Consider the following 13,363-nt stretch of genomic DNA (forward strand, 5'->3'; position numbering starts at 1 on the left):
CTGGGGGGGGGGGTAATTAGTGAAGGTTGTCATTGGGGGTGCACTTGTGAGGGACTGCAAAGGGGTATGGAGTACTAACCGTACACTGGGAATAGGGGTTTTGTAGCCTGGCAAGGCAATGTAAAGTTGAGTAAACCATGGAGATTCACTCTGGAAGAAGTGCAGGTAGAGGCCTGTTGCTTGGAAAGATTGCCTGTGGAGGTACTGTGGGAAAGATCACAGGTAAAGCTTACTGCTGAAAAGTCAGTCTATCAAAACTTGAAACTTCCCTTCCCCGAGAAGTCAGGAGAAATTCTCTTATCTTCACTCAAAGCCTAGCAGGAAAGTGCCTGACTGGAAAAAGTCTTTACTGGTTTCTCTGACAAAGTAGCTTATTTTGCACATTGATGTGTTTTACCCAGGACTGGCCTGGGGCACAAGTAACAGTTTGATGCCCTGTGCTTCTGGGGGCCCTGCAGTTCTGTGTCTGCCTCTGAGTTGCTGAGTCAGGCTGATCTCCCTTGCCCAGTGTTGGACATAGAAGGGGAAGTAGGAGCTAACTCCCCATCCCTGTTCTGCACAGTGTCACAACTCCATTCCAGATAATCGTATTTGTTGCCACTGGGTTTGCTGCTGGGCTAACCACAGAAGATGTGTTGTTCCCTCATGGAATTTATTAACATTGTTGGTAAACTGGCCTGGATAAGCAGAGGTTAGTTATAAAATCTGATAGTTTAATCATCTTACCTCACGGTTAGAAATATTGATGACTGGTATGCATTCACAATGCTGCCTTTTAACACTGAGTCTGGGAGGTGGGATTAATATGGGTAATGTTAAGATCACTTAAAAATGTAAGGTCTCTTAATGGGCATACACACCAGCTTTCTGGTATCACTTCATGTGTAAACAAAATCTGGATCAAGTGTGCATATGTAGTGGCAAATTGACTGACTGCATTGGCCTAGACTCAGCGAAGGCCCAGTAGCGCTGGCCATACCTAGATACCTGGGGGGGAGGGATAGCTCAGGGGTTTGAGCATTGGCCTACTAAACCCAGGGTTGTGAGTTCAATCCCTGAGGGGGCCATTAAGGGAACTGGGGTAAAAATCTGGGGATGGTCCTGCTTGGAGCAGGGGGTTAGACTAGATGACCTCCTGAGGTCCCTTCTAACCCTAATAGTCTATGATTCTATGATACAGTACAGATGTGCTGTCCAAACTCCCCTCTTCTCATCCTGATCTGCAGTACCTTCTGCTATTCAAGCCCTGAACTTCTGATGTGCAGAACTTACTAAATTTTGTTTAAAGATGTGTGCAAAGAGGTAAGAATAAAACCATAACATTCAGTGTCTCTCCTGATCTATTCTAGGAATTGTTCCCAGACTTCTGGGATGACGGGCTATCCCACCTTGTTGTTTCATCTCTCCACAACCCCACTCAGCAAGACCTATTTATTTGATCGACTGCTATGCACTGCTAAAAAGTTCACGTTTAGGAGTTCTAACTTCCCTGTTATTCCTGAATTTCAATCTCTGCTTAGTATTTCCTGATTCTTACAGGTTTAAATAAGATCCTTAATGTTACCCTTATTTGGAGTTGTATAGTGAGAGCAAGCTAGATTAATACTCATGAACTCGCATTAAAGAGACTGTCGCCTTTAGTTCTGGTATCCTATAACACAGAATATATCTTGAAACCTGAACTTTCAAAACTGGGTTTAGAAATATTGAAACAGTGACAGGTACAGCATCCTTAGTAACTGAATGAGGTTAACCTCACTGGGAGCTGATGTTTTATTTATACACCATCAGCTGAACCTCTTGTTGGGAACAGGATTGAGACACAAGAATGTATTTCACATTCCTATGATGAGACTCACATTTCAAAGCCTTTAGGCAAGTTATGTTAATTTACGCCCTGAAAATTAACTGCTTTTATCTTGTTTAGTTTGTTCAAAACAGATCCCTTCTTGCGTTCAAAAAGTCACTAGCTGATGATCTGACTGTTAAGATGGCAGTGATGTCTGATCACTAATTAGCCTTTATCTTATCGAAGGAACACTTAGGCTCTTCTAGGAATTTACTATAGTTCGTAATCAAATGTAGTGATGATCGGTTGCATTTAGTTGCAATTTGTTTTTCTTTTAAAATGGAGTCTCCTGGCTAGAAGCAAAAGCTTAGAAAGCATACATATGAAAGAGCTTGTACATGCTATCACTTATGTCTGTGTAATGTCTGTCGCTCAGGGGTGTGAATAAGCCACCTCTGGAGTGATGTAATTTACTCTGACCTAAGTGCCGGTGAGAGCTTTTCCTGCCAACATAGCTACTGCCTCTCGCAGAGATGTTTTTATTATGCCGATGGGAGAGCTCACTCCCGGCGGCATGGAGCGTCTTCACCAGATGCAGTGAATTGGTGCAGCTGCACCGGTATAGCACTTCTAGTGTAGACTAGCCCCAAAAGTCTAAGTACTCTTATTACACTGATTGGGTTGGGGGTAGGAGAGACCCAAGACTTGCATCATTGACAGCCTCAGTACCTTCAAGGTCTCTGCTGCTGACAGAGAGCTTCCCTAGAAACAATTGTTCTGTCCTCTTACTGTCAGCCATCTCCCTTCTGAGTCGCTGCTTCTCACTCCTGAGCTAGGTGGAGGAGCCTTGCTCAAGGCTCACCAGTTCTTTTTGTGAAGGGAGCTCAGCGCTGCCATTAGTTGGAGACAACACTTAACATGACCTGTTCAGTTTTTTTTTCTTTGTTTGTAGGTAATTAAATGTCTTTACTGTGGAGCTCTGCTTTGTTGGAATGCTTGACTGCACTGCAGCTCCTCCTATAGCTTTCTTTTGTCTGCCTCATTGTGAGAAGATGGCAAAAGTAAACATTACTCGAGACCTCATCCACAGGCAGATCAAGGTATGTGTCATTCAAGACTCTTATTTGTGGTGGTTGGATGGGTAAGGAGAGCGTAATGTTCATGCTGGAGCAGTTTCTGTGGGCATAGTCCTCACAGAACTAAATATCTGCCATTTCCCCATCCCAACCCCACCCCCCAAAAATCTTGCTGTGATTTTGTTAGCTCTGGGAAGGATTCACACTTGGCTGGGAAACTTTGCTGCAGGAAGTTGTGCTGTGGATTAGGTAGGGTGCCACTTTCCTTCAGAGTAGGTGGACATTGAACTAGTCCCCAAGCATAGTGTTGGGGATACTGTACTGATGAAATTACCATCTTGGGTGATACCCAAGAGGTTCTGATGACTTGTGATCAATTAAAATCCCTTTAGTAGATTAGAGGTGTTAACCTCTGAGTCCTGGCCAGGTTTCAGCTGTGACAATTTATATTCTTCCTGAGCAGTTTCCTCTGGACACTTACTTTTTTTTCTTTCCTAAACTGTTGTGTGGTGCTAGTATCTGTATTTCTAAGGTACTCGTTACCGTGTTGTCTTGGAGTTGTAGGATGTTATTTAAATTGTTTGTCTTAAATATGTAAATGTTTGCGAGCGAATGGGATGAAACTTGCGAGATTATAATCGTGCCAGCACTGCCTCCTTTCCAGGTACTGAGCAGGACAGCAGAACATCCCATGCTCTGACTTAATTTCTGGCACTATGGCCCTGTGCCCACAGTGAGGAATGCAGTGGAACCTGATTGTTGGTGCCATATTGTAGGCCACTAAAGCAGTGATTTTCACACTTTTTTTTTTTTTCTGGCAACCCAGTTGAAGAAAATTGTTGAGGTTCATGACCCAATGGACCTGGGGATGAGGGCTTTCGGGTGTGGGAGGGGCCCAGAATTGGGTTGTGGGGATGAGGGCTGCAAGGTGAGGCCAAGGAAGAGGGTTTTGGGGTGCAGAAGGGGCTCTGGGTTTGGGGGGGGGGGCTCAGGGCTCGGTCAAGGGATTGGGGCATGGGGTTGGGGTGCAGGCTTACTTCAGGCATAAGAGCCGACTCCATGGGTGCTCCGGGGCTGGAGCACCCACGGGGAAAAAGTGCACCCACCGGCAGCCCCTCGACCTGCCCCCCCACGCCCCAGCTCACCTCTGCCGCCTCCTCCCCTGAGCGGGCTGCCACGTCCTGCTTCCCCCCACCCCGCCTCTCATGCTTGCACCACTAAACAGCTGTTTCATGCAAGCCTGGGAGGGAGGGGGGAGGAGGAGGAATGTGGCTGCACTTGGGGAAGAGGCAGGGCAAGGGCAGAGATTTGAGGAGGGATCCAATGGGGTGGGGGGGAGAATCGGGGCGGGGTCAGGGGTGGGGGGGGGCACGAGCACCTACTGGTGCCAACAAAAGTTGGTGCCTGTGACTTCAGGTGGCTCCCAGTCAGTGGCGCAGTGGGGGTGCTAAGGCAGGCTTCCTGCCTGTCCTGGCATTGCGGCTCATGCTGCGCCCTGGAAGCAGCTAGCAGCAGGTCTGGCTCCTAGGCAGAGGCATGCAAGCACCTCCGCGTGGCTCTTGCCCACAGTTATTGCTTCCCAGCTCCCGTTGGTCAGTTCCCAGCTAATGGGAATGCAGAGCTGATGCTTGGGGTAGGAGCAGCGCACAGACCTCTGGGTGTCTCCCCACTCCCCTCCCCTCCAACCACCTAGGAGCCAGACCTGCTGCTGGCCGCTTCCAGGGCGCAGCCCGGTGTCTGAACAGGTAGGGACTAGCCTGCCTTTGTCAGGCAGCACTGCCGATGGGCCTTGCTGACCAGAGCCCCTGTGACCCCAGTGCCTTACGTTCCACAACCCAGTACTGGGTGGGGACCTGTAATTTGAAAACCATTGCACTAAAGTATACATCTGCTGCTCTGCCACACTCTCTAGACGAAAGTGTTAGGTGCTCAGGATACCTAAAAGATTGTCTAAAGCTCCAGGCAAGGACTTCAGGTAGGATTGCCAACCGTCCTGTATTATAAGGGATGTCCCTTATTTAAATAAAATACTGTCTTGTGCTGATTTAGTAGGGGGCAGACACCTTTTATCCCACATTTCAGCCAGGGTAGTGCTACTGGTTGGCAACTTGATCTGGTGCACAGGGTCACAGTGCCACTCAGCTTTGGCCCAGCCACCCCTCAATCATGCCTTAGCAGCCCCTGGACCTCTGGGTTACTCCTGTATTTTTAAATTGGTGTTGGCAACCTGTCTGCACAGTTCTGCTCTTCAAGCACAATGGAACTATGCTCAACAATGGTAGGCCCCATTCGGACATAGGGATGGAGCTTTCTCCAGGGCCGATCCAAAAAGTGTGGAATGAACTTCCACAGGAATTAACCATCAGACCCTGCAACTTTCTGCTCCAAGTGCAAGGTGCACACTCTTGAGCTTACTTTTGCACGTACAAGCAGTATACATGTATTCTATCAAATTATCTAAAAACACACTTATCCTTGTGGTGGGGGGGGAGAGAACTACACTTGATGGGTGTGGATCTTGTTGCTGAACATACTTCCAGAAGGGGCTCAGATACTGTGGTCACGAGGTCTATATAAGAAGCTTAATAGTATAGAGCCTCTCTGCATTTCATGAATAAAGAGTTAGGGTGATATATGGTGTTATTAGGAATATACTGCCTCTGCAGTTAGTCTTCCTTCATCCGAGCCAACTACTAACCTATCTATGATCTCATTAAGGAACACGGGGAAACAACCATCCTTCATTTTCCTCCTCCTCCTTCGTTTGTATTGGCACTGCATTGTGGTAACTGTTCTTTTCTCTGTGGAACAGCCTGTGCTAATGTTACTGCAGTTGTATGCCTTCGTTCTGTTCCTCTGTCTGTGAGGCAAAGAAGGCTGTCCGGTTCAGTATCCCAACTATCTCCTGTCTAGTGGTTAAAGGTCTTGAGAAGACTGAGAATAGCCTTGGAACAGTGAAAATGCAAGTGTGGATTTTGTAGTAAAATGACACTTGGTTCTTCAGGACAGGGTAGCTTTTCTGAATAGCTCTAATCTAGTGCTTGCTTTTATCCTTCAGCTGTGACTTGAAGCTTCTGGCCCCTCCTTCTTCAAACTCTTGAGTGTATCTTTTTGGCAAAAAATAGAAAACAGGCAACCCTGTTTTTCTTTTCCTTGGGTCACCCTGATTCTTATCTCAGGTGTCTGGCAATTGAGGTTTTATCATGAATAGTGGTGAAATGATGGCTTCTCTCTTTCTGAACTGGAGTACAAAGTACCCTGTGCATGAGTGTTGTTCACGCTGATAAGACAACTGTGTCCTGGCCTGTTTTGGGAGGGGGGGTGTGTGTGTTTTCAATGTTCGGGATAAGGGAGTGTTCTGTGCTTGCTGTAGTAAGTGTGGTTTTCCTTCACGTAGGAGAAGGGCGCCCTGGGCTTTGAGCGGCACTATCACGTCACTGACCCATTCATCCGACGCCTGGGCCTAGAAGCAGAGTTGCAGGTAAGTGAACAGTGCAAGAAGAACTAAACTACCTACCTGTTCCACATGAAACTGCATAACACACACCTGTCTGAGCTCCATAGACTTACACTCTCTCTCTCTCTTTTTGTCTCCTCAATGTGGGGCACTTCTAGCACTATGTTAGAGCCAGGAACAGTGTAGTAGGTTAGAGTGTACATGACTCTACTAATGCACCTTACAACAGCTGTCTTGTACCCGGGACAGGCACTAATCTTACTCCATAGTTGTTTTTGACATAGGCAAACCTCGCCTAGTTCAGTCTGATGGCCTGACTTCTTCCTGTGACATTTGTGACTGCAGTAAGTGCCTTAGAAACCAATAAATGAACTGCCACACTGCAGTCTGACGCTCCCGAAATGGATTACAAATCTTTGAGAGTTTGTCTTCCCATTGGTACAAATTCAGATTTTTTCCTCTACACCCCTCTTCAACTCCATCTTCCTCTCCTCCCTAAACCTACCCCCCACCTCCCAAAATGCTGACTGGGCACTCCAGCTGTTCCTTTTGTAATCCTTTGTTAAATAGGCTGGAAGTATATTGCACATTCACCCAAATGCAAAATGCTTCTCAAAGGGAGGTAATGAAAGCGCATCTTCCATGCATGCCCCAAGGATCTGTGCACATGATTCTCAGCCTAGTCAAGAGCTTTTGAAACAGTCACCTTTCCTTGTGTGCAGCAGTATCTCTGCATTAGCCTCTAAGGCTGAGTTGCTGTTGTATCCAGTTGTAATAATAATTTTTTCCCAACAAGCTAGAGCATGCCTTTCTCTCCTGGAGGTGCCTATCTGAGGTGTGGGTAAGGGTGTCTGAAATAGAAAGCTGTTTATATCAGAACAAGTTGTGTGGGGTGCTTGCTATGTCCTTGTTTCATAACAGTCCTTGATAAGTCTGCAGTTTGTGTAACATTCTCTTCCCTTCTTTGCTCAGGGTCACTCTGGATGCGTCAACTGTCTAGAATGGAATGAGAAAGGAGAGTAAGTGTGTGTCTCGATTCAGGATGAACAAACTGATGGCCCAGACTCTCCCATGAGTGGGCTGAGGATCATCTTATCATAAGGGGCCACTTCCTCTTCCCAGTGAAGTGAATTAGGGTTAAGGCTAAAGGTTTTGAACTATAAATCCCAGAATTTAGAAACCAGGCTTATTTTGTTGGCTACATCTGGAAATGCTCCTTTTGTGAGTTTGTAAAGGAAATTGGGGCTGGATGGCAAGTGAAGGATCCTCTTCCATAGAGAGGTAGAGACCCATCCACTTAACTAGGGTTGTGGCATAGTGGCTCTTTGGGATTTGTACCTTTGTTTGAGGCTGGGGTGGTGGATTTTTTTTTTTCTTTCCCTATGCTGTAGTCTGAGTGCTTCTCTGGTGGAGAAGCAGAGTGTAGGGGTAGATGGGTGGAAGAATCCCTCTCTCCATCTAATAACCTCCTTCTCTGCACTATCATATTAAACACAAATGCTTTAGCATAACTAGCACAAGTGAAGTAAACAATATCCACCTGGGAAATAAGTGTAAGAGTCTCTACTGTGTTTGAGCCTATTATCATGGCCTACATTCTGTCCTGTGGTCCTCACCCAAATCTACAAGTCAGTGGGAGTTTCATGTACTTGAGGGAGGAATTTGGCTCCAAGGAGTATTTCTCAGGCTGAAGGTCATGGCATCTATTGGCATCACCGTCTGGTCACCTGTTCCATGCCTCTTCTGCTGAAGTAGGCTAGTTCTGCCACTTGTGCCTGCCTCTCCTGACACACATGCTTATGAATCACTGCATGGATTCTGGTGTGGGGCACATTTGAGGACCAGTTGTGAATGAGAGGATGAGTGGCTGAGCAGCTAATCACAACTGGGATTGGAACAATGCTTGTAGCACTCTGCTCTCTTGTATTTTTTCAGCTTGCTGGCTTCTGGCTCCGATGACCAGCATACCATTGTCTGGGATCCCCTGCATCACAAGAAGCTTCTTTCTATGCATACAGGGCATACTGCGAATATCTTCTCGGTCAAGGTGAGTAGGGTCCCAGGTGTGTGTTTGAAAAGGAGAGGTGGAAAGAAGGCACAGCCATATGGGGCTTGGTGTTTATGATTAACATGCAAATAACTTGTTGCTGAGGAATATTTTTCCATAAGCAAGTTCTCCAAAGAGCACTAAATTTAAAGACTTCCAGTATTAGGAAAAGTTTTATATTAGATGTAGTATTCTGCATCTCAGCCTGTGCAGTCCTTTGAGCTTGGTCACGTATCCATATAAATACTGGTAGTGGTGGCTGAAAAAAAATGCAGTAGAGAACTGCATTGTATGTCACATTGTTGGAGACTTGTAGAGATCTGTACAGTAAGCATATGCAAGGAACATATGTAATTACAGGTCCATGTGCATAGAGAGAGGATGATCCAGTGGTTAGGGTGCTAGCTTGGGAGGAAACCTATGTTCAGTTCCCTGCTCCAGCACAGACATTCTGTGGGGCATTGGACAAACCATTTAGTCGCTTGAGTGTGCCTCAGTTTCTACATTTTACAACTGGGGATAATAGCATTTCCTTACCTCAGCGTGGGTGCTGTGAGGATTAAGAAGATTGAGAGGTGCTCCATTATTACACTAATGAGCACCGTATAAGAACCTTACCTAGATATCTGGCCACGTGGCTTTGATCGCTACTCTGCTGCAGTTGGGAGTAGCTTACATTTCACAGGGAGATGTAACAGATGTCTTTAAATGGAGGAAGAATTTACTGTCAAACCATCCCTCCTTACAGAAGGAAAACTGGAGCCTGGTCACTTGTCATGCTGAGCACAAGCAGTGGTAGCCACAGTTGGCTGCATGCAGAGCCCTACAATCTAGACTCAGTCTTGTCTTCTGTGTAAATGCTACAGGAAGGCAAGAGTTGCTTTGCCTGTTTCAAATAAGAATGACCTGCCATCCGTAAAGCTTTGATTTCCCAGCCAGGAGCTCCTGTTCTAGTGCATTGTTGCCTGTTGTGATCCGAGCTCTCTCAGGCTGCAACTGTAGCTACAGCAGCTTGTTGCAAAGGGAGATGGAGCAGCGGCCAGGCTATAACTGGTTGGATGACTGTAAAGTGGCAGTTGAAATGTCTAAAGCTCTTCCAGGTTTGAATCCCTGTTCTTCCTTCCACAGTTCTTGCCACATTCAGGGGATCGGATCCTCATCACAGGAGCTGCAGACTCCAAGGTGCATGTTCATGACTTGACTGTCAAGGAAACCATCCACATGTTTGGTGACCACACCAACAGGGTCAAGCGTATTGCCACAGCCCCAATGTGGCCCAACACCTTCTGGAGCGCAGCAGAGGATGGCCTCATCCGGTAAAAAGCTTTGGTGCTCATTCTGGGGAGTAGCTCTTGGTGCTGAGAGACCTTTATCAGAGTAGTCTTGCTTGAGTGGTCACTAACATCCTCAGTTCACTCAATTCCCTGCCCCTTCCTGTTGGGTTGGCACAGTTCCATTAATAAATGAAGGGGAACTTTGGTTCACTGGTTTGACTATTACTGACACTGTCTGCTTCTTGTGACTTGACTTATTATTTGTATTGCCATAGCCCTAGTCATTCACCTGGATCCCATTATGGCGCTGTTCTCAGAACAAAAAGTTGGTCCTGCCCCAAGGGGATTACAATTTAAGTATAAGACAGACAACGGATGGATGCAGTAGGTGGGGGTACAAGGAAGCAATGAGATAATATTGGTGATAGGGCAGTGGTCTCAGCACACCAGCCACCTAACAGTTGTCAAGTTTTTGGTGGTAGTCATGGCAAAGGAGAGTTTTTTGAGGAGGGATTTGAAGGGTGGCTAGTGAGGTAGCTTCTTGGATTTTTCTGGGGAGCTCCTCCCAAACATATGGGGCAGCATGGGATGGGGAGACTGCAAAAGTTGCTTGTTCGAAAAGTTAACAACTGGGCAATGGAGGCTGGTATTGGGGGCCAGTTAGTGGTGAGTGCTGAAGCTCAATGGTGAAAGAGAGAGAGGTAGGATGGGGATTGATTGCGAAGAACCTTGAAAGTGAAGATACTTAAACTTGTTTACACTGGCACTTTACAGCGCTGCAACTTTCTCACTGAGGGGTTTGAAAAAACACCCCTCTTCCTCCCTCCCTCCCACCCCCCCAGCGATGCAAGTTTCAGTGCTGGAACGTGCCAGTATAGACAGTGTACCAGTGCCAGGACCTAAGCCCCTCATGTAAGTGGCTGGTTTTTTCTCTCCCAGCGCTATGCCTCGACTGCACAAGCCACATTAAAGCGCTGCTGCAGCAATGCTTTAACATTGCCAGTGAAGACATGCCCTTAGTTAATGTTTCGAGTTAGAGAAAGGGGAGGCAGAGAGGGGTGATATGACTGGCTAGGAAAATTTGTCTTTGCAGTGGCATTCTGAATGGATATGAGTGGGGCAAGGTTGCATTTGTCAAGGGCCGCATGAAGGATGAGCACTTGGAGTAGAGTTTTTTAGCTGTGTGGATGGATGAGGCCATATCTTAGATTTTTAATATTACTCTAGTGCCTAGAGGCCAACAGGTTAGGGCCCCAGTGTGCTAGGAGCTGTACACATATGTAGTGAGAATTTCTGCCCCAAAGAGCTTGGTCTAGTCCCTCTCTCTCTCTCCCTCTTGCCCCCCCTCCGCCCCCCAAAATCTGAGTGGTTCAGCTTGAAATAAAGGGTATCTTTTTTTTCATAAATAGAGGAAAAGGGGAGGACATTTCCTGTTACAAAAAATGAGGAGAGAAAAGAACAGTCATATCTCCATCAGAAGGAGCAGAGGAAGGCAGATGCAATGTCTTATGAGATTCTCCTTCAGAACCCTCATTAAGACTCTAGAACACCTAAAGATTATTACCCTTAAAGATTTTATTTATTCCAGATTTAATACTGGACTCTGGGCGTGTGGCAGGTCATGACTCTGAGTTCTCGTTGGTGCTAAATAAATTCCCATGTAGTACAGACTTGTCAGCAGAAAATGTTGGTTATCCTGGTGTCAAGGCTTAGTTCATCAAATCAAGCAGCTCCCAGTAACCTGGGACACTGGAAGCATTCGTGTGATGGTTCTGCAGTAACAGACCTGGAGGGGAAGGGTGTCCTCCTTCCTCCTCAGACACCATCCAGTCCTGTAAAATCTAGGTCACTATTTAGCAGCAATAACATGGCAGTATTTGAATTCTTCCTCTGCTTTCCATGGTGACCAAGCTGAACTCCTTTCTATTGCTATGTTGGTTCTTCCTGGGCACTGGTTAACGAACTCTCCCTTCTGCTGTGTAGACAGTATGATCTGCGAGAGAACAGCAAACGCTCAGAAGTCCTGATAGACCTTACCGAATACTGTGGGCAGCTGGTGGAAGCCAAGTGTCTCACTGTCAACCCCCAGGATAACAATTACCTAGCGGTGGGAGCCAGTGGGCCCTTCGTACGGCTCTATGATATACGCATGATCCACAACCACAGGTAATGGCCACCGTCACTCACAGGACCTTCTCGACAGGGAAGTGAGTAACACGAGACCTGAAAGAGGCCTTGCATGGTGGGAATGGGGCATCCAGAGGAGCTGGCCATCATCCTTCTCAGCTGTGCAATGGTACTAGTTTTCCTCCCCCAGCATCCTTTACGCACAGGTAAGTGGAACTGTTTAGCACTCTTGTGGTGGCTTGGGGCAGGTTTGCAATTGCTCAGCTGTCACACGCTTTCTTACTTGCAAAGAAAGACTGCATCTCGGGACAGGTTGAATTCAAGCAGTTGAGTGTTGTAATCATAAAACCACTTTCCCTTCTGGCTAGAAAAAGCATGAAGCAGAGTCCCTCAGCGGGAGTCCACACGTTCTGTGACCGGCAGAAACCCCTTCCGGATGGTGCGGCGCAGTACTATGTGGCAGGTACAACTGTTGTCCTCATATGACCATTATTTTTATCTGGCAGGGCCTAGGAGCTAGGATCAGTGATCAGATGCAGCACCAAAAAACTGCCCAAGAGAACGTACAATCTCTTGCATGTGCTTCCACGCCTCACCAGCTATTATGTTATGAAACCTGGAACTGTCCTGCTCTGCTATCCTGCAAGGCAATAAAATACTGATGCATTAATTAACCTCGGGAGGGGCTGGCTAGCTAGCTAGCTATGGATCCCCTCTCATTTCTGGGTTGGGTTCAAAACCTGATGTAGATTGCTAATGAACTTGGTCTACTGATATATGTTGGCCAGTCTACATGAACACCATGTAGCTGCTGTCACCACTCTCCTACATTACAGCTGTTCCCTTTTAATCAGCTTTCATTGCGGGGACAAGAACTGAATAAACCACAGAGACTATAAACTCTCCTTTAGAGGGGGAAGCATTTGTGGCCTAATATGAAGGGAAACTTGGCCTCATTCAGTACCCGTCTCATGGAGAAATGGGCACCTGTTTTTTCTGTGCCCTTTACCAGCACTAAACACTCTGTATGTTTTTGTCCCAAAGCCCCTAATATAGATTGGTCTGAACCACTGCACTGAAACAGAGTGAATACTACAAGTCCAACTGGGAAATGGATCCATTAAAAAGGATCAGAACTGTGCCCCTGGAAAGCCTTCTTTGTAATAAGGTCCCACCATAGGGTCCCTTAATATTCTTAATCCTTCTGTGTTGGCCATTCAACGCTTCTCTGGTCTATCTGAAGCATGAGAACCCTTGTGTAGGCTGAGCAGTTAATGCACAATGTGTTCAAGAAGCCCATATTCTGCTGTACCAATGAGCCAAGACACAAGCATTATTAGAGAGCTGAAAAATAATGAAATTCAAATGGAGTCTTCCATGAATCAGACAGTGGCTGACTCCAGTGAATGGCTGGAACTTCAGGATATTCTCACTGAAGCAGTCTTTGGATCTTAGCTGGATTGCAAACACCAGTCTTCAGAGGCTGATTCCTTTACACCTGGGCATAGCCATGCAGAGGGCTTCTGTAAGAGGCCCTGAAAGGATGGCTGTGTAAGACTGAAGGCAAGTCTTCCTGCCTTAGGTTAGAGCACC

At 46.6% G+C, this 13,363-nt stretch overlaps 1 protein-coding gene across 3 annotated transcripts in view; it reads left to right on the forward strand.

The window, feature by feature from the left end:
* The window catches only part of WDTC1 (WD and tetratricopeptide repeats 1), a 39,092-nt gene that overhangs the window by 9,767 nt on the left and 15,962 nt on the right, over positions 1-13,363 (forward strand). For all 3 annotated transcript variants that reach the window (XM_030538818.1, XM_030538816.1, XM_030538817.1), the window contains 7 exons: positions 2,742-2,889; positions 6,263-6,346; positions 7,295-7,341; positions 8,258-8,369; positions 9,498-9,685; positions 11,627-11,809; positions 12,139-12,233. In XM_030538818.1, the coding sequence (XP_030394678.1) occupies positions 2,782-2,889; positions 6,263-6,346; positions 7,295-7,341; positions 8,258-8,369; positions 9,498-9,685; positions 11,627-11,809; positions 12,139-12,233 (817 nt within the window). In that variant the 5' untranslated portion in view covers positions 2,742-2,781. The remainder of the gene's footprint in view (positions 1-2,741; positions 2,890-6,262; positions 6,347-7,294; positions 7,342-8,257; positions 8,370-9,497; positions 9,686-11,626; positions 11,810-12,138; positions 12,234-13,363) is intronic.

The sequence above is a fragment of the Gopherus evgoodei genome, chromosome 20 (genome assembly GCF_007399415.2).
Source record: "Gopherus evgoodei ecotype Sinaloan lineage chromosome 20, rGopEvg1_v1.p, whole genome shotgun sequence".
NCBI lineage: Eukaryota > Metazoa > Chordata > Testudines > Testudinidae > Gopherus > Gopherus evgoodei.